This window comes from Pan troglodytes, chromosome 17 (genome assembly GCF_028858775.2).
Source record: "Pan troglodytes isolate AG18354 chromosome 17, NHGRI_mPanTro3-v2.0_pri, whole genome shotgun sequence".
Lineage (NCBI taxonomy): Eukaryota > Metazoa > Chordata > Mammalia > Primates > Hominidae > Pan > Pan troglodytes.
This window is the reverse complement of record NC_072415.2, coordinates 42,447,904-42,472,321: the sequence shown is the minus strand read 5'-3', so window position 1 is coordinate 42,472,321 and position 24,418 is coordinate 42,447,904. Positions and strand designations below refer to the sequence as shown.

The following is a 24,418-nucleotide window of genomic DNA, read 5'->3' as shown; positions in this document are numbered from 1 at the left end:
AGATTGCCAGCAAACCACGTTGGGCAGAGCATCTTAATGGCTCCAAGTGTATTCAGGGTTACTTCTTCCAAGAAGTAACCCCAGCCCTGACCATTTAGGAGTGTCAGTCATTCAGATCACTATCCACATCATCAGGCAGGCTAGGAGAACCTAGGAATCGAAAGCAGCATGACAGGTTGTTCTTGACTAATTTCTGGAATAACATTATGTAAAATTAGTCAAAAGGGGTTGGGTTTGAAACCGCTGGGAACACACCGCCGAGTCACTGCATAGGGATCCCTGGATTGGTGAGTAGTGGCTTGGCTACCTGTTCAATCTTCTTCCTCTGACTCAGTCTCACATTTTATGCACTTCAGTGAAACAAATAGCCAGTGAGCCAAGGTAGCAAATCCTGAGATGGAAAATTTCATATGTCTTTTTTTTTTCTTAATTTCAGTTATGCCATACAACAGTGCCCACCACTGCATTGTGGAGGTGGAAAACTTCTTGTTCGTGTTGGGTGGAGAGGACCAGTGGAATCCGAATGGTAACTATTGAACAACTTAATTGGAGGTGCTCAACAAGTATGTGTGTAATGAAGGGCATCAGTAGCAGTCCATTTTGTAATTAGTGTGGAAAATACATTTCTGTGCAACGGGGACAAATGAAGTAGTAAGGAGATGGGGCTGACAATTGGAGAGAGGGTCAATCATTGAGCTAACTGGGGACATGTGTAGCAGAGCGATCACTCATCAACTGTCTGGGGATTTGGCTTCACAGTGATACCCCAGCCCCTCTCCTTATCCATCCCCTGAGGAATGCCACAAGCATGAGCACAAACTCCCTAGAGGAAGGGAGCAAGCTGCAGCTGTTAAGAATCCTCACCATCTTCTCCACCACCTTTCTCCCATTTTATCAATATAATAACGTGGGTTGCAATACATAAGCATTATGTCCAGTCATGCCGCACATAATTTTAGCTGAAATTATTTTGCAGCAGGTATTACTCAACACCCATTCCAGTTGCTGTACCTTTTGCAAGTGCTTCTTCCATAGATTATCCACCATCCTCCCCATAGATGTGATTACATCATAAACTTATTGCAAAGAGAAATTAAACATTTTAACGCACGTCCCAAATCGAACACAAGAACCCTGTGGCTTGCAGAACATGAAAAATTATCAAGATATTTTTGGAAAGCTTGCACATGAAGGAGGAGTTGAAGTTGTAGCCTTCTGTGTAACAGAGATAATTATGACTGAGAAACCATAAAACAGCTTGCAGGTACACATTTTTACTTTAAAACCCCAGAACATCCAGCTGAAATTACATATACTGCATATATTTTATTGTGAGTGCTCTCTTTCAGCATCTGCACCAAGGCAAATTATAGAAAATTGTTACATCTGTTCACTCTAGAAAATCTTCAAGGAAAACAATCCAGGCCACCCTCCAAGAACATTTCTTTTAAGAGAGAGGGACATTCTTTCTCAAGACCTGCAGCTTTGTTGTGCCACATTTTCTAGTGTTGGAAAGAAGATGGTTCCTGGGCTTTGTGAGAAACTTGGAACAGGAACAAGGATGATATTTCATATCTCTCCCCTAACTTACCTTTGTAATGATGGATTCGATATGTTACCAGAAAACCCTGACATGCGCACAATGCATTGTAAACTCCTCATTTACTATTTAACTTATCCTTCTTTAGATGTGATTTGAACTGTAAGGAGCATTTGTAAGCAAACACAGTGTGCAGCCACTGGGTTTATCTAAGCAAATAATCTGCAGAACATTCTTTTTGAAGGCCAGGTTAAAACTAAAACATGACAAGAGAAAACAGGAACATCTTCAGCCTACTGCACTTTGCAGGTAGAATAGACCTCTGTTAAAATAGCAGTTTTGGTGCCACAATTCATTCTCACAAAACACTGTGAATCTCCCTGACTTAAGGTCTTAAGTCAGATCTTAAGCAGCAACACAGAAAACCTGTTCCAGAGGCATATGCAAAAAAACAAACAAAACAAAACAAAACAAAAAAAACACCTGTAACTACTTGCTGTTCAATTTCTAATCAAAGGCACATCTGAGAGAATTGGGTGGGGGGAACACGGGAGAGTTGAAAGGACATATTCCTTCCTCTAGTCTAGAGAATCAAGATTTTATCTTTGAACTAATTCAGACTCCCATAAAATCATGCTGTTGGATTACACTGATTTTCTCTTTCCCAGCCCTGAGAGGAACAGCAGTTGGGTTTAAAGCCATCAGTGAATATGCTGTGAGAAATGACTAGAAACAGCACACAACGGCATTTACCATAGGGATGGTTCTCACCATGGCCGCTCATGGGCTCTCTATGAAGCCCTAGAGGATAAATTCTTTAGACCAAAGTACTGAGGCATTGTGTGCTTTTGAAAATTATTATTAATGCTAACGATGTGACTATTGTGTCTCTTTTCTTTGCTGTAACCACTAGGATGCACAGAATTAAATTTTAGTATAACTTTAATTACTATATTTTAATTTTACCTTTATCCTTAATACAGGCCTGGGAGTGCTCTCACTCTCTCTCTCTCTCTCTCTCTCTCTCTGTGTGTGTGTGTGTGTGTGTGTGTGTGTGTAAGATCCCTTTTTAGAATTTTGGAAGCTTCCACATGAAAGGCTGAGTCATTGTGTCCCTGACTCATTTGGCACGTGAGGTCATTTAGTATAGATCTGGGCAAAGGAGGCTGGACCATGGGCTGTGCTCACCTAAATAGAGGAGAACTGGTTACACCTTGCAGCAAGCAGGCCAGCCTTTTGCACTTCATGTCAGTTATTGGCCAAAGCCTTCCCCCAGGTGGGGGATGAGGGAAGGCAATGAGGTGGCCTGTTCAGCAGGAGGAGCCGCCGTGACCATGAGCAGCCAGCATTCAGCAGCCAGGGAATGGGTGCACCGGTCTGGTAAAGGAATCTGGGCTAATGAACAAGAGCATCCACCACAATCCCGTGAATGGTTTCCATACTCCATCCATCTGGTCAACCAGAGTTGACTTCGTTAGTATTAGTAGTAGTACTTATTGAGTACTCCTTATTGCCAGGAACTTTGCTAAGCACTCAACTGCATCATTTCACTTAGTCCTCACAAGCATCCTGCAAATCATTCCATGATAGCTCTAGTTTTACTATGAGAAGACTAAGCCTGAAGAGGTTAAATGACTTGCTAGAAAACATAGCTTACAAGAAGCTGAGCTGATTTCAACCTAGGTCTATCTGATTTCAGAGCAGTCGTCTTTAGCCACTGTAATACACTGTGTTTCACGTAAACATATGTATTTGGTTAGATGTGTAACAGTCATGCTTTTGCTTTTGATCTTGTGAAATTAAATCAATATTTGATCACATGGATAGTGGCTCCCACTCACTCACAAGGAACTCTTCATCAGTCCTCATTTTAAAAACTGTGAAGAGACTCAACCATCTCTAAAATATGAGAGTCTTGTATTATAATACCTCATGCAATTAACACTAAAACATATAAAGGACAGCAATCCTATGATAATATATAACATGCTTTAATATCATTGCTGGCAGGGAGAAAGCTTTTAAATCCATGGGTTCGGATGTTATGTATGTCAGTCCCAAAGATGAAATCTTCTTAAGTTAAACATTAGTTCTTATGAAAATGGTATCTGAGATGTGTGCCCTTGAAGTACAAAATTGCAAATTTCAATACATGCTCATAAAACACAAACATGTACTCATTGAAATAAATATAATTATATCTATTGATGATCTATTGATGACCACAGTTTGAAGTCAGCAAATATATTAGTTACTGGAAATATAATCAAAATACACACATAAGGTTTTCTACTCAGATATAGTTATTAACTCCTATCAACTCTCTTCATGTCATTAGTGATAGGAATGCATGATCATATTCTAATAGATATATATAGACTCTGTCAGTGCTCCAGCTTATGGAAACCCAGTTTACATTTGTCACTTCCTGATAACTGGTTCCCAAAACAACTGCTCATAGGGAACTTCTTTTCTTCCCACCTCCTTCTCCTCTACCCATTGGCTGGAAACTGCCACCCTTTGCCCCATATAATCACATCAGCCAAGTGCTAAGCAACAATGGTGTCTGGTGACAGGGCACCAGCACAAAAAAGAAAAGTGGAGGAAAATCACAAAAAAAATGAAAAGGATGAGAAAAAACAGAATGTGTGAAGGATAATCCAAAATTTCATAGCATATGGCTGCCACTCTCAAGCTGCTGGTAGCATCTCAATAGTAGCCACAAGGAAGGAGAATAACCCCATTTCATCTCACCTTCCTCACTCTACCACACTCATTCTTCCTGAGGTTCATTATCCTCTCTGCACCTCCTTTGCCACCTCCAGAACGCCTTCCTTCCTTTCACCTTCCCAGTCCTCCATTCTTGACCTATTTTTGCATCTTCTTTGGGGGGTCTGGGAACAGGATCTCACTCTGTTATCCAGGCTGGAAGGTGCAATCATAGCTTACTGCTGCCTTGAACTCCCGACTTTGAGCAATCCTGTCACCTTAGCCTCCTGAGTAGCTGGGACTACAGGCATGAGCCACCACACCCAGACTCTTTTGCATCATTGACCCTGCCTCTGGAAACCATTTTCTCATCTCACATCCATGTTACACCAGTTTCTGCTTAGCCTCTTCTCTGAATCAAGGCCACTACCATTACAACAAGAAGTGAACATTGCTAGTTTCTACCACCAATGCTCAGCACGTGAAGGCACTCTCAGCCCCATTGCCAGGAGGAGGCAGATATCGTCTTCCAAATGGAAATTCTAAACCAAACATCTAGAGAAACATTCCTGTATATGGTGGGTAGGTTCTACTTTCCTATGAATATCATTAATCTTCAGCTGAATTTGGGAATTAACCTTGGAACTTGACGTAAGAATGATGATATTTTTTCTACACAGAAATGATTGCAGATTTCACAAAAACTCACTTATTAACCAGCTCTAGACAACTCTTTCTTGAGGTGGAGCCTCCTTATGTGAAATCCAAGTCTTCTGAGTCTTCCTTTCCCCCTCGTACTCTTATCTCTTTCTGTATGTCCCCAAATAAAACTCAATTTACTACTCAACCTAACCATCCAAACTTTCCCACATGATTCCTATAACTCATGATCTCACATCAGCAAAATATCTATAATCCTTAAATTCTCCTCTGAATGGTTCCTTCAACTTCTTTTCTAATCAAAACCTAGCGCTGTTTTATTTTGTTTTGTTTTGTTTTTGTGGAGTCTCACTCTGTTGCCCAGGCTGGAGTGCAGTGGTGCGATCTTGGCTCACTGCAACCTCCGCCTTCTGGGTTCAAGTGATTCTCCTGCCTCAGCTTCCCAAGTAGCTGGGATTACAGGAGCCCACCACCATCCCCAGCTAATTTTTGTATTTTTAGTAGAGCTGGGGTTTCACCATGTTGGCCAGGCTGGTCTCGAACTCCTGACTTCAAAGATCTGCCCTCCTCGCCCTCCTAAAGTGCTAGGATTACAGGCATGAGCCACCATGCCCAGCCAAAACCTGGCTATCTTCTGAGAGTACTGCTTTCCCAGCCACTCTTTCTAATGGGAGCCAGTGTATATCTCCTTCCCCTACATACTTTATATTATTGGAGGCAAGCAGCTTTTCTGTTTTGTCTTTATTGCCATTCTCAATCCCTTAAAACCCCAAGCACTTTAAAGGATATCTGCAGATGATACCATTTGCTGCCTCTTTATGTGGCAGTAATCCACTGTTTTGCCGGTAATGCCACCTTTTCACTGTCTGTCATCCCCTTGTGTCCTTACTTCCCATTTTACTGAGCTTAGCTTCTATGGCCCATCCCTGTAACCACTCTCCTCATAAACCTGCCGCCCTTTTGTTCTCTCTCTCCTTCCTCTGTATTTGCCTGGCAATACTAGTCCTGGTTAAACCTAACTCTCTTCCCTCTCTTCCCCTGCCCCTGAGCAGCTAAATGTGGATACAGAAAACCACACAGCCAAGCTGGCTACTATTCAGCTCCACTAAATTTCTGTGGTCAATGTGCCTTTCTACCCTCCAAGGTAACTACTTCATTCCTCAGTCTTTTCAAATGCCTCCTTCTTCAAAGGCACCATCCTCACTCTCAGTTGATGGCCTTCCTTTTTAGTTCAATAGAAGCACTCAGAAGATAAACCCTTCATTTTGTTGCCTCCAATCTATTCACTTATTTCCACTGCAACTTATATATTCTGTCTTCCCCCTATTATTGTTTCTACCCCAATCCTAAAGTCTGTTCCTCATTCCTTCTTGCCTGCTCAAGGACTTTCCAGTGTGTCCGAACTTTGAAAACAACCAAACAAACCTTCCTTCAATGCTGCATCCTCCAGCTATAATCTTCTTTCTATTGCAAAAGTCCTAAGAAGCAGTGCCTATCCTCTTACCTCCACTTTCTTACATCTTAGTCTCTCCTGAGTAGTCTGCACTCAGGCTTTCATCCCCTCCGGTTCACTGAAGCAATTCTTGTTGAGGCCACCAGCAACCTTCATGCTGCCAAATCCTATAGTCACTTCTCAGTTGCTCACTTCCCTTCCTTTTGAAACACTATTTGCTTCCAAAATACCACACCTTTCCCCCTATTTCTGAGCATTATTTTCCTTTGTTGGTTTTGCTTCTTCTATGCCAGGGCTCACTCTGAGGACCCATTGTCTTTCATTTTCATACACTCTCCATACATGATTTCACTCAATCCTATGCTTTTAAATAATAACTCTGGACTAATGACTCCAAAATTTGCACCCATAGCCGCACTTAGCCAGTGGCCTACCAGACACTTCCTGTTTGAGATCCTATAGGTCTCTCAGGTTAATTCCAAAACAGAGCTCATAACTTCTCTTCCCAACTCCCTACCTACTCCTCCTTGGTCTTCCCCACCTCAACAAATTGCATAACCTTCCATTCAGTTATTCAGGCTAAAAACCTAGCAGCCATCCCTAATGACTCATTTTTTCTCATACCAATATTCAAGCCCTCAGGAAATTTTATTTGGCTATGCCTGCACAACAGATTTAAAACTCAACCATTTCTCACCACCTCCACCTTCATTCAAGCCACCACAGCTCTTACCTTGATGATTGTAGTGGCCTCCTGACAGTTCCCCTCTTCCACAGTGGCCCCCCTGTAGTCTACTCTTTATACAGCAGCCAGCATGATAGATTGGACTGTTTTTCACTTGCTCAAAACTCTCCAGTGACTTGCTATTGTCCTTATAACAAAATATAAAATCCTGCATCAGCCCACAAGGCACACTATGTTCTGGCCCTTGACCCCTTTCTGACCTCTGCCCAGTTACCCTAGCATTCTTGCTGTTTTTGAACTCACTGCCAGCCCAAGGACTTAATTCTTTCCTGCCCCCTTGCCTGAGAGGCTCATTCTGCAGATATTTGCATGGCTTGCAGAAGACATCTGTGAGCAGGTGACTATGCTACTGAAACTGGCCTCCCCTTTATCATTCTTGGCTTTATTTTTTAATAGCGTTCATCGCTACTTGATATTATATGTTTGTTTATTCATTTATAAGGATACGGACTACATCTTTCTTGCATACCAATATATTTCCAGAGTCTAGAATACATGAAACACACAGTAGGTGCTAGGTGCTTGATATATATTTGTACAGTTAATAATTGTGTTGGGTGGACATGTCTGTGTGAGCACATGCACACACACTCACACACCCCTATCTGTTCAGTCCTGTAGTGAGTTTGGTACCCATCTCTCAATGCTTAGTTACACATATATAAATAAAGGTAGACTTTTAGAGTTAAGGCTTCAAGTCCTCTAGAAGATTATCATCTCAGGTGCTACAGAGAATGTAATATATTATTTTGCTTCCATTTCTTGTTTTAATGTTAACATGTATATAAAATAAGATTCATTTTAATACCTTGGAGGCATTACCATGCTTCTCAGCTCAACAGAGAGGATAAGCTGGTTAAGCAGCTCAGAGGACTCACATTTCCCATTTCAGCAAATACACCTGTGTATATGTCACAGCAACTGTGCTCCCCCCAAATACACACACAGAACTTACTTGATATGCATAGGACAAAACTAACTTTCCCAGTCAGGCTCTTTTTGTAGTGGCTGCTATTGTTTGAACAGAGAGAGCAGACTCTCCCACCGATAGAGAGGCCATGCACATGTGAGGGCTGGGGACACGTGGGAAATCTCTATACCTTTCTTTCCATTTGGCTGTGAACCTAAAACTTCTCTAAAAATATTATCTTTTAAAATAATTTTTTCTGAAAAGAAAGAAGATGTAAAAAGTTTTTGTTGTTGTTGTTGTTGTTGTTTTTTAAATGGCTCTAACCAGAGATACCATCATACAAGGTAGTCTTTGGAACTGATAATTTACAGACAATAACTTACTGTGTTTAAAACATTAAAACATCAATAACACCTGAGATATTTTTATCCTAACACTGTAACAAAAGCCAGTTTGGTAAATGTAGTTGCTTTGATTATTGTGGTTGATTTAGTTTTTCCTAACTCATTGTAAAAAGAGAAAAAGGAAAGAGAAGGAAAGAGGAAAAACACTTGAGGTGGCACATTTATTTTTCTATTGACTCATCGCCCGTGCTGTGTTAGGTATTCCCTCTACTTAATTCATCTATTTGTTAAACCTGAGAATAGAGACGTCTTATAAAACACTACTACATGTGCAAATCAACAAAAGAATCTAAGTTTTAAATGTCTCGAATGCATTTTTACAGGAAAACACAGTACAAATTTTGTCAGCCGATATGATCCTCGATTTAATAGCTGGATTCAACTTCCACCCATGCAGGAAAGGTAAGTGTTTATTTCTTGCACCTGAAACGTTTGTGACGGCTTTACAGGAGGCATGGGTGCTAGGTGGTTTTTTGTAAGAAGGAATGCTAAATAGAGTCAATGAAAGACATATGAGGCAAAATAGAAAACTTGGCCTAGCCAGTTTACATGACCTCCCTTGTTAATTCAATAGAGAAAAATAAGTCAATTATTTGTCCTAATGTAGGAAGAAAAAAAAATGTGTGGCTTGTCTTTCTTGATTATATTGATTGGTATTTTGCAAATAGAGCTACAATTTCTCTGGCTATACCACTCTTTTTGGTGATAATATATTTAAACCCTAAAATTGAAATATAAAACACTATACTTGCAATGATGTGCATTTTGGTACAGACATTTCAATACTCAATATTAAATTATGTAATATTAAATTCAATATTCAATATTAAAATTCAATATTTAAATATTAGATATTTAGATAATTAGATATGAAATATTGAACTTTAACATCTCAATAGTAAATTTTGTCTTGTTTACATTTTCCTCCCCAAATGTCTTTGAATCCATACATTCAAGAACAAGTAATTTGTTAGCTTTAAAAAAAATTAGTCTTGCAACGTGTCATCTCATTTTTTTGCATACAGAGTAGTTATCTCGACCAAGTCTCCTGGCTACCAAAGGACAAGATGGCTACTATATTTACATATATTTTGTCTCTCCTAGCTGTTCCTCAGGCATGATACCATGTCTTTATCTGCACATGCAAATTCACAGCCTAGATATTGAACACTTGGTTCTTTTCAAATAATATCTAGACATCCTCTTGAGCAAATTCTCCAGTGTGATAGACAGTAAGCTGCAAACTATTGCCTCTTCAGCATGCACTTTGGGAGGCCGAGGTGGGTGGATCACGAAGCCAGGAGTTCATGACCAACCTGGCCAAGATGGTGAAACCCCGTCTCTACTAAAAAATACAAAAAAAAAAAAAAAAAAATAGCCGGGCACAGTGGCAAGCGCCTGTAATCCCAGCTACCTGGGAGGCTGAGGCAGGAGAATCGCTTAAACTCAGAAGGCAGAGGTTGCAGTGAGCCTAGATTGCGCCACTGCACTCCAGCCTGGGCAACAAAGTAAGATTCCATCTCAAAAAAAAAAAAAAAAGAAAGAAAAAGGGAATCAGCAGCAGCATTCTTTCTCTTTTCTATTTCTTACATGACCTCTCACCTGAATATCTCTTTTTATAACATTCAAGTAGATTACCCTGAGATTAAATTGGATCCTTAATCCTAAATTCCAAGCTAAAAGAAAATTTTCATACAATACCATTTATTCACAAATGTACTTATTGCAGCAAGACAGCATGAATCTATGCTCTAATGAAACTCAATATCTAACTTTCTACTCTATATACAGGTAAATATATTAAAACTCCCTTAGAAAACTAAAGCTATACACTGAAAATGATGAGGCATGATACATTAAGGACCACAGATAGTTTTAGGAATGTCTAGTTCAAAGGTACCTGAGGAAATAATTCTAAATCAATTAATAGCTTGACAAACTTAATGAATCCGAAGCTTCCTGGTATCTTTCTCCAGTGCACCCTGTTTCTCTCCTTTGGAGGTTACTTCCTGGTTGCTGTTATTACAGCTGCATCACTTTGCCCTTTAATCAAAACTATTCCAAAAAGTTTTACTTAAAAAACAACTATCAATACATGTTTGAAATGTCATCATCTCATCACCATGGTCCCCTTTGCTGGGGGCTGTACACCATGATAATTAACCTTCATGCCTTTGGCTTGGGAGGCATAACTCATGTCGTGGTCAATTATCCCACTGTAGAGCCCCTAAGGATGGGAAGTATTGCTGCAAAACCTAATTAGTAATTTTTTTGAAAATGTGTATTGTTTACTTGATAGTCTGTAATGACTTCCTCTGAGGCACTATGGCCTATCATGGCAGGGTCCTACTTAGACAATTTTTAGCAGCTCATTGACCTGATAAAAAGACCTGCCATGGTCTGTCGGCGCCCGGCAGCCACCGTTGACAGGATGGACTGTTTAACGTTTCTTTCTAAGTCATTATGGTATATCATGTCAGGTCCCTGGTAAAAGAAGTTTTTTTTTTAGATTTAGAACAATCAACTCGATAGACCAAATAAAGAGCTCCTTACAGCGCTGAGTGGGAAAAGGCAGATCTCACAAATGCCCCGTCAATCTTGCAGCTCCATCTCTCCTATGGGCTGGCTGACCCAGGCAACAATCCATAACTTAAAATGAAATTTTTCTGTCATTGCCCAGTTTCCATTCAAAATAGCAAGTACAATCAGTTACCAGTGTAGATTAATTGGTGGTTTAAAAAAGGAGGAAAAAGAATCTAGAAATATATGAGACACTCTTCAGATCAGAAAAGTTGCTTAACACATTTAGTTAATTTTACATTGTGTAGATCATGAATGAAACCGGAAGTTCCCCACCTACCCTCCTCCACTATGCTGCTACCAAACTGCTGAAAAATTATTATGCTGAGAAATCACCAAACCAATTGAGAATAATGAAAACACATTGTAAGCCACCTCTGGGGTAACCTACCCTTACAGAGCTATACTTGCTATTTTGAATGGAAGCTTGGTAATGACAGAAAAATTTCATTGTAAGTTATAGACTGTTGCCTGGGTCAACCAGCCCATAGGAGAGATGGAGCTGCAAGATTGACGGGGCATTTGTAAGATTTGCCTTTTCCCACTCAGTGCTGACAGACTGAGTCCCAGGATAGCCTACCTAGGCAACCCTTCCAAAAGAATAGAGAAAAAGTGCAGAACACCTTCCCAGTTTAGCAGGGAAATGGGCACATGGCCTTCAGACTCACTCAACCATGAGTCAGCTCATGAATTGCATGCCTGCTGGCTATGAATTTACTGACAGAAATGAACAGATGAAAATATAAATTTAAATGTAGTGCCAATGAATTGTTTTGCTCTCAGATTTAGAATTTAATTCTTCAGTAAAGAGAGGAAAAATTAAAAACTTGGAACAGTAGAAATGCTTTGGTAACTTAATTTTTTTTCAGTAAAAATTGATGTTTGAAGTGTTATTCTTATGGAGATCTTACTCCCTAGCTAATCTAAAAAAATAGAAAAAGAAAAAGCAGTTTGGGAAGCGTTAAGAACAAAGCCTCTATTTCACAGAGTAAATAAAAGACAAGAACTTAATATGTCAAAAATGCATCAAAGTTTAAATATTTTGTTTTTCTAGTAATATTTTGTGTTACAAGAAACAATGGGAGACAATATTCTTTTTAACATATCCATTGTTTTTAATCCAACGACAAAAGTCAAAAATTCAAGCAGGGTAAGGATATAGTAATCCAATCTCATGCTTTAGGATATAAACTGACAACTCCAAGGGCCAGAAAGAACTTGTAAAGATCTGCAAAATAAGCAGAGTTTAAAGTATATTTGTACGCATTATTATTAATCTTTTTAAAACTTATCTCACAAATACTGAATATTGCTTCTGGCAGTGGGGGCAAGGGAGGCTGAAGGAGGGAGAGATGAACAATTTGAAATAGAAACAGTGTAATCCCAATAAGAAATCTTTAATAATCTTGAACTTACTTTCCCCCCAAAATAAAATAGCCTAAACCTTATATGTTCTTCATGTGGCGAAGAGGGGCAGGGAGCATTGTCAAGAGAGACCTGGTATGGTAAGATTTTAGCCTAGAGCGAATGTTCACAGTTGCTGGCAGACCATTAACAATCAGGTTTCTAAAATGCATTTCAGGAACTCTCACTTTGGTCATGCAAGGGAATAAGTCAAAGACTCAGAATCTTTACTATTGGAATTTCTACCTAAAAATGCACTTGTCATCAGGAAGTGAAATCTGCTGATTTTTTCCCATTTAGATCCTAACAGTGACACTGTGTGGATAAAGCTAGGAGTACACACGAAGTGTCGCATGAAGAATGCCTTGGCTAGAAAAGAGAGCAGGTTCTGACAGGCTGACCAGGTGTCACGGTGAGGAAGGAACCAGATCATAAAAAGTGAAAAAAAACTGAATTTTAGACAAGAAAATGAGTTCACCAAAGGGAGATCTTCCTCTTATTCTTCAAAATCTATACTCAGTTAAATGGAAGGTTTTCATACTTGTTGTGACTAAGTGGCATCTTTTCTTCTAGACTAATGCTGCACAGAACTCACCATTACCAGCTTATAACCCACATAGTCCCAATTCTTTAAAGATGGCCCATTAGTGAAATAAGAAAATGCATTGTTTCAGAGGCCCCTAGACCTACTATAGAATCACATGGAAGAAGTGTACTGACCTACCTTAGTGTCAATGTTGGAAAAAAATATGTTTTACTTTAGGATGGATTTTTGTAGACATGTGTCAGTCTTTTCAATGAAACACTTTAACTTGAAAAGGTAAATGTACTAGTAGAATAACTTTGACCTATCATATTCAATGAGAAAGTAACTGAAGCCTGGTTGAGGAAATAGAAGGAATCAGTTTATCTGTAGGCACTTAATTTTGCAACTGCTTTGAAATTTTATTTTATATTTAGATGAGTTTTTAGTCCCTCATACCAGAAAAATCTCAATTTTTTAAAGATAAGAAATCCCTTTGATGATCACATTAAAAAGCTTCCTCCAAAAAATGCACATGTGCAAAAACATCTATCTACAGCATTTTATTATAATTTCAGAGGCTCATGGACCCCACAGAAGACATGCACCTGCTTAAGTCTTTACTTTATGAAATCTGACTCGTCTTCTCTTTATTTTATTCCTACTTTTCTTCCTGCCACTGTTTTCATTATTGTTCTTCTTCATTATCTTTCTGAATTTTCCAAGGCACATATTTCCTTCAAATATATCAAGAAAATCTAGAAAAAGCAAACATAACTAAAATATTGCTCTAAAATTATCAATGATGTCTATTGGGATAATTTCAGGACTATCAAAAGTTGAATACATTAACATCCATAACAAATATCATGCCTATATGGTAACAAATTACCTAAACAAATATTAAAGTATTTAGTTGCCACTTAAACATTATTAGGAAATGTTTAAATGCAAACATCTTCATGGTCAATTTTTAAAAACCTTTTATCCAGATAATATTAATTGACAGTTCCTGAACATGAACAAAATGCTGGACACTATGACAGGCACTTATATGTATTTGCCAATAGCCCTGTGAGAAAGAGACCATTATCATCCCCATGTTCCAGATGAGCAATCTGAGGCTGAGAGAGGTTGGGTGACATGTCAAAGGCCACACACCTAGTACATCATCTAGCCAGGCAGTCTTACTCAAGAAGCCAAATCGTTAATCACCGTGCTATATACTACCTCCTAAGTGTTTTGGTACTTCATAAACACAACCTGGAAAATCTCCAAGCAACATACATTTACTTGATAAAAACCTGTAGCACTCCTTGTCTTGCAATCGACAATGAACAAGAATCTTGGCATCTATTTTAATAGAGATCATTAATTCATTAAATATAAACTATATAATCTGAGGGGCACGGCACTTAACAATTACACTTATTCAATATTGGACCACATGTTTTCCTTGTGAAGTATATTATTCCAGTAGTATCAGTGAAAAAAAGAAGCAAAGAGTCAAAGGCTTGCTCAAAGTTTCAAACTAGTCATCCTAACTCCCAATTTTTGACTGCTGTTTGAATGTTATTCTCCCTCAGCTCTCATATTTTATTACTTGCCAAGTTTTACATCTTCTTCCTTTAAAACATCTTTTGCATCACCCCTTTCTATTTCTTCTACTAAAACTCTAATTCAGGTCCTCAGTGTCTTCAAATCTCACTCCTAAATTATGGCATATTTTAGGATTGGTCTTTCTGTCTACAATCCTTCCAACACAGCTTGTATCTTTTGCTTTGATGGCATAATGGGATAATATAGTCAAAAGCCTCTCTTAAAAAGGGATTTAAAATATCTTATAGCCTTTTAAGAATCAACACGAAAAGCTACTTAGATGAAATTCCTGTAACTGGTTATATAAGTGCAAAATTTGAACATTATATGAAGTTCACAAAATTATTCTATTTGCAGTAGTAGTACTAAGGGTAAAAAAAGTGATAATTGAAGAAAAATTTTGATGATGTAGTTCTCTTATAAATTGGGAACAATGACCCTTGAAGGACCATAAAGAAAGTGAATGTCAAGATAATTTATTATTGTTACATTATCTACCTCATTTTTCACTTTGTCTTACAGAGCTACGATATCCTTACAAGGTACCGAATATCCCAAATATTAATGAACACTTAACAGTGTATAAAAAGCAAGATAACAAGGGCTGAAACAAAGAGTTGGTGAATTTCTCCTCTACTATTACTTTAGTATCAAGAATATTAACCAGGAAGGGCAATACATATGATTACTGTAGAAGGTCTCAGACTTATAAGGTATACGTGTAATTTTTAAAGATTTGCAACCCTTTCTGAAGCAGAATGCACCCCTTTCCCTGACTAGCTGTGTGGTGCTTATCTTATTTCGAAAGGTAACATTTCACAGCTCCTCTTGTGATTTACTGTGGGTTCTTTTCGTTGTAGAAGAGCCAGTTTCTATGCATGTCGGTTGGACAAGCATTTATACGTAATTGGTGGAAGGAATGAAACTGGCTACTTGTCCAGCGTGGAGTGCTATAACCTAGAAACGAATGAATGGCGCTATGTGTCCTCTTTGCCACAGCCTCTGGCGGCTCATGCGGGAGCAGTGCACAATGGGAAAATATACATTTCAGGCAAGTAATTCCTCCACTTTCTGTTACAAAGTTCAGTTCCAAAGCACTCTCTTGACTTGTATGTCTATGTTTATTTCACAGGGGGTGTACACAATGGAGAATATGTCCCATGGCTATATTGCTATGACCCAGTAATGGATGTCTGGGCTCGAAAACAAGATATGAACACAAAACGCGCAATTCACACTTTGGCTGTAATGAATGATCGCTTGTATGCAATTGGAGGAAATCATTTGAAAGGTCTTTTTTTTGTTGTTTTGTTTTTTAGTCACAATAACATTTGCACCTCATATTTCTCGCTAAGGGGGTTTCTCCTTAGATAATCATAGTTAACCAAGTAAAAAACATGTTGACCTAATAAAATCTACTCTGTGTAAATTGGCAGTACCCTTGAGCAAGCATTTATTTTGGCTTTGCTTCAGCTAGGATTATTTTTAAGTTACCATACACATAAAAGAAATGAATAATGATGTCTACAGAAAATAAGAAACAGGAGCATTAATAACTGAAGAACACAAACAATTTGTCGTAACAATGAATTCACTGAAATAAATTATTTCTTATCACCAAAGTTGTAGTAATGAATTTTTTCCAGAAAATTGTTTTCTGCTGTAATCATAAGGAACTTTAGTCATAAGTGCACAAAGCTAATATGTGATTTTTTTAAAGGTAATATTTACCAGATATTTGTGTCTAAATTTAGAATTTTTTTAAGAATTCAATAGCAAGCCACTTATGATTATCAAATTCTGTTGCTTTTTTTCAATAAAAAACTTAAAGCATAGCATTTTTAGAGACATGTTTTGGCAGCTTTCCTTCCCTAGATATGTATACGACTGCAACTTTTTGTAGTGTATGTGCACATATATAACATTATGTGCATGCATGTAACACTGAATGTGACAGGAAACCAGAGAGACCTATGATATAGAGAACATTATTGAACTGCTTTGGGCCTCAGTTTCCTCATCTGAAGATGAAGAAACTGCTCTATGATCTCTAAAATCTCCTTCAGCTCTCCTAGTCTATGATCCCTGAAATTGAGCTAAATGAGAAACAGGCTATCTAAGTATGGTAGATAATGCACATGTGTGCATTTATTTTTTAATAGTATATACATCTTTTTAAATGGTTTAGATCTAGATGTTTTTTCTATTTTCCTAATACATATTTACCTGTAGATGTAATAAAGCCTGAACAGGTGTAATGTTCCAAGTTCATGTTCATTCGTCAAGTTCATGTTCAGAAATGCCAATAGCCTAGTGCATGTCTGCTGCTCAGCTTAAGTGCTCTCCCCAATGAGAACGGATTTTCTTTACTACTGTGATGCTTACCTTTTTATTCTTTATCTCTTTCAATGGTGCTCTTTCATTTCAAGCCACACACCATTCCTTTACGTCGACATGTTTTGTATTAACTTTGTATCCTTCTATGTTAAAATGTGATTTCTTTGCATTTCTTTTGCACAAGATATTGTCCAAATGCTCTAGGATCTTCTAACATTTAAGGTTAGGTTTGGACAGAAAGACTCAGGTAATGACAATCTAAATGAGAAATAGTGTGCACACATCAAAACTGGGTTAGCTCAAGGAGGCATCATGGTGAGGAGAGGATATAGACATTGTATCTAAGCCTAGGTTTGATTCTAGTTATGCACTTTCTAGTTGTGTGGTCTCACTCAAGACACTTAACCTCATGTCTGTAAAGGAAGGATAATTATCCTTGCCTTGATGGTTTCTGTGAGGATTACAGTTCCCATGTATAACATTGTCACAGAGAAGGCACATATATCTTCAAATGATGCCTCCAAGGTCAGAACCTGGAATTTGCCCAAGTGCTCATTCTAAGTGTATATGCTTCAAAAATTATAATCAATAATATTAATGGTAAAGGAAAGGAATATACTCTGGAGTTGCAGTGAGTACATTGTTCTGTTGTTCCACCATCTATGTGATTTATTTTCCGTAGGAAGTTAGTAACCGAAATAACCTGTCTACCTCTTCAAGAACAAAAATTTCTCCACCTTTTTATTCATCTTCTCAATTATTTTAAAGAATACAGTATGTTGGTTACTTTAGAATACACACTGAGATTGTCAGCTAGCAAATATCCATAGCCTGCATTTAACTACGGGAAAAATAGATAAAAACATTAAGGGTTTGACCTGCTTGGTGAGCATGAAGCTCCCACTAGGTGTTTCTCACCCTCTAAATTAAAGGCAGGGCTCCAGTAGAGTCCAGGAACTTAAGTTGTTCTCAGTGACCTAGGTACTGCCCCAAACACCAAGAACCCTATCAGAAGCTGTAGGAGAAGCTCTTCAGTGAAAGTTACTCAGCCTCCTACTCTAAACCTTGATTCTTGGTAAATACTAGAAACCATTTACATCATCAGAGTTGTTTATAAACATAGTCAAATTGTGAAAAAGGTAAAAGATGCTGAACAACATATTTTTAATCTATTAAAACATTCTGAGAGAGTTAAATATTCATTTGAGAAAAAGCAATACAATTTAGTCTGCAAGAGTCTGAGTTCTGAAGCCTCTCCTGGATTCAAATCTCAACCTGTCTACTTACTGACTTGTGACTTACTCAAGTAATTGACTTTCTCTGTCTCTCAGTTCCCTTATCTATAAAATGAAAGTGAGGACAGGGACTATCTCATAGAGTGATGGAAGGGATTGAATGAGTTCATTTAAATAAAGCCCTTAGAAAAGAAAACTAGCATATTGTAAGTGCCTTGTACAATGCTTGCTTAAACTATTATTTTAAACATTTTTAAATAAGGTTTTAATAAACCATTTTAATAAGATCTATCCACATATAATCAACCTTTGCTAATGACATCTGCTCAGGCATTCTTGCTTTGAAGTAATCTAAAACAACTAGAGTTTCTTTGGGGTTTTCTAGGTCTTTCTGACATTTCTCCCAATCTCAGTGAATTTATGCATTTGTGTCTTCAAAAACATAATTATCTATTTTGGCTTGAGACTTGTTTTTAAAAGAAGCCCTAGCCTTAAATTGGGACCCTGAGCATTTATCATTTTGTTGTTCCACTTTGTTCTGTCACTTAGGTTTCTCCCACCTTGATGTAATGCTTGTGGAATGCTATGACCCAAAAGGTGACCAGTGGAATATACTCCAAACTCCCATTTTGGAGGGTCGAAGTGGCCCTGGCTGTGCAGTGCTTGATGACAGCATTTACCTTGTGGGAGGCTACAGCTGGAGTATGGTATGTGTCCACATTTACTGCATCCTCCTTTATTTCGTTTGTGCTTAACGTTTTCTGTATCCTTCCAAATGTGTTATCCTCCACACATGTACCTTTTAAGAGTATCATACTTCTTACATGCAAGCAGTCAGTTGCTTTAGATAGTAAAATAGGATCAGCCTGGTGGCTGTTGAACTGGCTTGCTAGCTGATCAACAGCATCACAAGGTGCGGTAGGTCTCCCTTCTCTCCTGTCTCTATGATCTTGTGATTCTGGCTTCCCAACTAAAAGTCAAACTGAGGTGATTTTACAAATGTTCTGCAGTTCAATAAGAGAGTCTGAAAGGTTTCTGACCGGTAAAGCATGAAAAATGGAAATTCATTCTCCAATATTCATGAAATCTATTTAGGATGTGTGATTTGCCATTGATTTTTCCCCTTATTTTCCCTCTTTATCGTGAAATTTTCTAAACATACACAAAAATCGAGATTAGAATGGGACCTCATTAACCCATCATTCAGCTTCAACATCCGTCAACATTTTGCCACACTTCATCTATCCCCACTTTTAAAATCTTTGGCTCAGGCAATATGAAGTAGATCCCAGATGTCATATCATTTCACCCTAAATGCTTCAGTATTTACCTTTTAAAAATCGTTAACTTACGTAAATACACTCACACTCCAAAAAATTAACAATAATTCCTTTATATCCATTTTTATATTCAAATATTTGCCATTGACTTTTTAAAAAGATGTATTTTTCAAATTGACATATCCAAATCAGGATCCAACAAGTCTTTCTTATATTTCATCATTATGTCTCATATATCTCTTGCAATCTAGAACATTACCCTGACTCTTTTTGTTTGATGCCATTGACTTCTTGACAAAAGAGGTTCAGTTATACAGAATACCCTACATTCTGAAATTGGCTAATGACTTCCTTGTGGAGTCATTTGAAATAGTCCTCCATCTGCATATTTTCTGGAGACTGGAAGTTAGAGATAAGGGCATAATTAAATTCAGCTTCTTTCTTTTTCCTTTATTTATTTCTTTTGTTAACTTCTTTTTTCTTTCTTAGCAAAAACACCTGCGAAGGTGGCTTTGTAGTTCAAATTACAGTACATCAGGAGACACATTGGGTCTAGCAGATTACATATTCACTTTTAAAATGATGAACATTTTTATATTTTCCTGATTACCTGTGTTAGTTTTGTAAGATTAATTTGGTGGTTTTAATAATGTTATTTGGTTTTATTTCTTTTGCCTCTAACAAGATTGTGACATAAAGTTTTGGGGAGCTTTAAAACATTATTAGTTATATAGGCAAATATGTATTGACATATATAACTAGATATTCATATGTGCACTTGTTTGCTTGTACAAATTGTTAGCTGCAAGAATGTATTTGTTTGGAAGCACACATTGGGGCATTTTCAGAAAAATAATTATTAGGTTGGTTGGGTCTTTCGTTTGTTTCCTATGATAAACACAAAGCTGCCTTGGTTTGGGGAGGAAAATGTTACACAAGCACTAGCCTCTAAAGTTGACAAAGAAAACAAGATTAAGGACATATTATTTCTCATGTGGCCTCTTGAAAATAAATAAATCAATATATGAGAAAGTTGACAAACTTTCATTTCCAGTTTACTTTGAACTGGTTTTCAATCCTAGCTCTGATTCTTCACAGTAGCAAAATTAAAATGGAGAAGTGAGACAACAATCTGAAATATAATTGTCTTAACTATTTGAATGTTTAAGGTAAATTTGTTCTCTTTTTTTTTTTAACTTAAACCAGCTGGATAACTTCTATTTTTGGTATATTATTTTTATGTATGTATTTCTTTATTTAAGCCAAGATCTTACTCTGTTGTCTAGGCTGGAGTACAGTGGCATGATCAGAGCTAATTGTAACCACGATCCTCCTGTCCTAGCCTCCCAAGCAGCTGGGACTACAGATGTGCACTATCATGCCCAATTTGTTTTTATCTTTTTTAGTGTGTGTGTAGAGATGAGGTCTTGCTATGTTGCCCAGGCTGGTCTCAAACCCCTGGGCTCAAGTGATCCTCTCGCCCTAGCTGCCAAAGCTCTGTGATTACAGGTATGAGCCACTGGGCCCAGCCAATTTAGGATTTGTTGAGCATCTAGGATCCTCTAGGTATTTATTTAACTTTTATTATTAGTCACACACACAAAAAATTTTTTTTTTGAAATTTTGTCAATCTTAGCTTTTTCTTTGGAATAGAACAGTTTAAAATCCATTGCTTTCATTTGGAATTTTTTAGCAAGAATGGAGAACAGATATTTTCTTTTCAATATATTAATAAATGTGATCAGTAACATTGCCATTGCACTTCTCTAGCTTCCTTCTCTAAATGCTCCCTCCTTTGTCATTACAGGGGGCCTACAAGTCATCTACAATATGCTATTGTCCAGAGAAAGGAACCTGGACAGAACTCGAAGGAGATGTAGCAGAACCGTTGGCAGGCCCTGCCTGTGTGACAGTTATTCTGCCCTCTTGTGTACCATACAACAAATAACACCAGGAAACTCTGGAATGAACAGTATCACATTCTAGGAAGCAATGGCAGGTGACATCACTATTATAATAGGAACAATGCATTCTAATGGTACAACTGCCAAAACCCACCCTTGGTTTCTGATGATTTATAAGTAACTACAAAAGAAAGAGACCTGTTCTTGAACAGATACTATGTCTATAACTCAGATCGCACCAAACTTCCTGTGGTGACAGACTCTTCCATTTCAGACTGGTTTTAACTTATCCCAGCTTTACAAAAACTCTTCATGTGAATCTTAACTTGCAAAAGGAGAAAGATAAAATACAGAAGACTGGCCCCAGAGAGACCTCAGATCAGTATTGTGCATTGTAGTCTACCTGCATGTGATCTATGTTGACATTTCGGGGATATTGTGTTCAAGAATGATTCCAAATTTGAGCCACCAAAATACACTGCATTACAGAAATTGCCACTTGATTCTGTACTCTTAACCTTTGGCTACTTCACAGACTCCATTGGCAACACTGTTATTGAAAATCATGTAAGATTAAAGAGAGGCATTTTCGTTTCTATACAACTTCATTTCATACACCTTCTGCCCTTACAGCACCTCATGGGATCAGAAAAGAGAAAGATGTTGGCTCTTGTAATAAATGCTTTCTACCCTATAGGTTCTAGGCTAGACAGAGTCGTCATTTCTGTGTCCTCAATTTTATCTGAAAGATTAAAACAAAATATATTATGTCACTATTCAGTTCATGGAGGTTTGTGCTTTTTCATATTTTGTGATATATAAGTAGTGAACACACATGTTATTTACTTCAAAAGACAGGATTGACAAATTCAGTCAATACTATTTTAGAGATTCTGTTAGATGATATGTCTGACCCAAATTTAATCCATAATAAAAAAAATGGGAGATTGTTTTCAGGAATTCAGGGATGAAAAGAAAGAATAATTTCCATTAAGTAGAATTCCAGTTGTCTTTCTGTTTCTAAAACACAGAACTTACAAGAGCCACAGGAGCCAATTATAGCACCTGACAGAATACTTCTCCTCTTCCTCACCTTCGGGTGCCTCTAGACACTTGACTTACGATCGTTATTCCCCCAATTCATCATATTTTGTTTGTTATCACCAGAGATGCCTGAACTCAGTTAAGCGAGCAATTGCTAGTTGTCTTGAGGAGCATGAGGAATTCAGGAGCAGAAGGTCAGGATAGCATGAGATAGTCTCAGTGTGGCCAACCAAAAGGACAAAACTGACAGGAATGCACATTTGATTTTCAAGCCCTCCAGAGCTTGAACAACAACTTTAGGAGTAAATAAAAGCCTAAAATATATTTTAACCATCCAGAGATGGTGTTGAATCCTTCAACAAATGTGTCATTCAAAACAGTAATTAGGGAAATCCCACAGATGAAAAACGCCTTAGTGATAAGCTTTCATGGCAGAGCACGTCAAGATAAATGGGTATACTGGAATCCGATGCCGTTTCTACAGTAAAGTGCAATCTTCGTTGTTTTTGTATTTATTTGTATGTTCAGATCCAAAGGATCCGTTGTAAAAATATATATATAAATATATGTATATCCAGTGCAATCAACTGTCATTTCTTTTTCCTTGAAAACATATGAGTATATAGAAAGAAAAGTTACAGTACTCTGTGGGAAAATCTCAGCTGACATCATGAATAGAATGAGGTCTGCTTCAGAACCTTTTGTTGTCAACTGTCACTGTTTCTTCCAAAAGTCACAATTTGTACAAGAACCTTTGCTTTCCTTAGACTTGTTCTGCATTTTATTTTTTATTTCTCACCAAAATAAAAGCATTTATGAGAATTATAAGTAAAGCTTTCTGTATTTCAGAGAGACATAAGTTACTAGAAAGTGAAAAGTGAATAAATAAGTCACAGAGAATGTAAATTTTGTACAGTATTAGAATGTGTAAATGAAGCTTGCTTGGAAGGGGAAAACTTTAAATAAAAACTTTATGTACTAATTCAACTGTCTCTCATATCCTACTTACATATGTATAAATCTCTACATTAAACTGTTTGAAGGTTTGTGATATGTAAATGCCTAAATATTTTTGTTCTGAAGCTGTGATTTACAAGTGTATTTGGCTTTCTCACAATATGTAAATGTATACAGTATGGACAGTGCTAAAATTATGGAATACTTCTGGAAAATGCTGTGAGTTAAAAATCATATGAGTGGAATCTGATGTTTTCACTACAAGAGTGTTATAATAAGACATAACTTATCTGAGATCAAATAACTAAATATTTATACACATTATTAGAAGCAACATATGTGTTAAAAATAACTGCACCCTTTTTAAAGAATAAGTGAATCACACATTTAATTAAATCAATTATCAAATACATAGTATTTAATTTTATTCTCTTTTGAAGATCTAATGAAGTAGTTGTACAGGGCAATTAGAGGGGCAATGGGAGACATAGGGGGAACTAAGGCTTGTAGTTAAGGGTAGCAGTTGGGCAGCCTTCCAGGCAAAGAGCTGTGTAAGATCAGGAGCTACGTTCGGAAGCCTGTAAGCTGGGGGGAATTTACTTTAATGCTTCCCAGCCAAATCTATCATTAGTGATGATTAAACTCAAAATTCGAGGATATTTTGATTCTCCCTAATATTCCACAAGAAAGAGTAATGGAGTTTCTTTCTCCTTCCATTGGATCTTCTCCTCCACATACTAGAGTAGCACACTGAAAGAAGACCCTTCTCCTGAGCCAATGGCTAGTTGCTGAAGGGCTTCTCCAAATCCCCTGAAATACCCAAGGCTCCAGTGCTGACTAAATATCATGAGATGTTAAGAAGGCATGCTTATCTTTTTCCTAATCCCAATAAGCCACCTACTTGATGTCCCTCGCTAGACTGTACTTTCATGTTTTATATTTAGTTAGTTAATACTTGAAGGAATTTTGGGTAAAGTGGAAATATACTGAGGGGACAAAAAAAGATATTTTTTCCAAGAATACATCTTAAAACTGACTAAAACTGGAAGAATGCATATACAGACCAGATTTTTAAAATTAATTAAGCTGTGTCTGTGAGCTTGAAATTAGTGTCTGCATTTGTTCTACCTTATT

At 37.5% G+C, this 24,418-nt stretch overlaps 1 protein-coding gene across 1 annotated transcript in view; it reads left to right on the top strand.

Moving 5' to 3' along the window:
• The window catches only part of KLHL14 (kelch like family member 14), a 100,159-nt gene extending 76,850 nt beyond the window's left edge, over nt 1-23,309 (top strand). The window contains exons 4-9 of the mRNA XM_016933499.4: nt 437-526; nt 8,745-8,823; nt 15,388-15,578; nt 15,660-15,818; nt 18,649-18,806; nt 21,187-23,309. Coding sequence (XP_016788988.2) covers nt 437-526; nt 8,745-8,823; nt 15,388-15,578; nt 15,660-15,818; nt 18,649-18,806; nt 21,187-21,327 — 818 coding nt within the window. The 3' untranslated portion in view covers nt 21,328-23,309. The remainder of the gene's footprint in view (nt 1-436; nt 527-8,744; nt 8,824-15,387; nt 15,579-15,659; nt 15,819-18,648; nt 18,807-21,186) is intronic.
• The last annotated feature ends 1,109 nt before the right edge of the window (nt 23,310-24,418 follow it).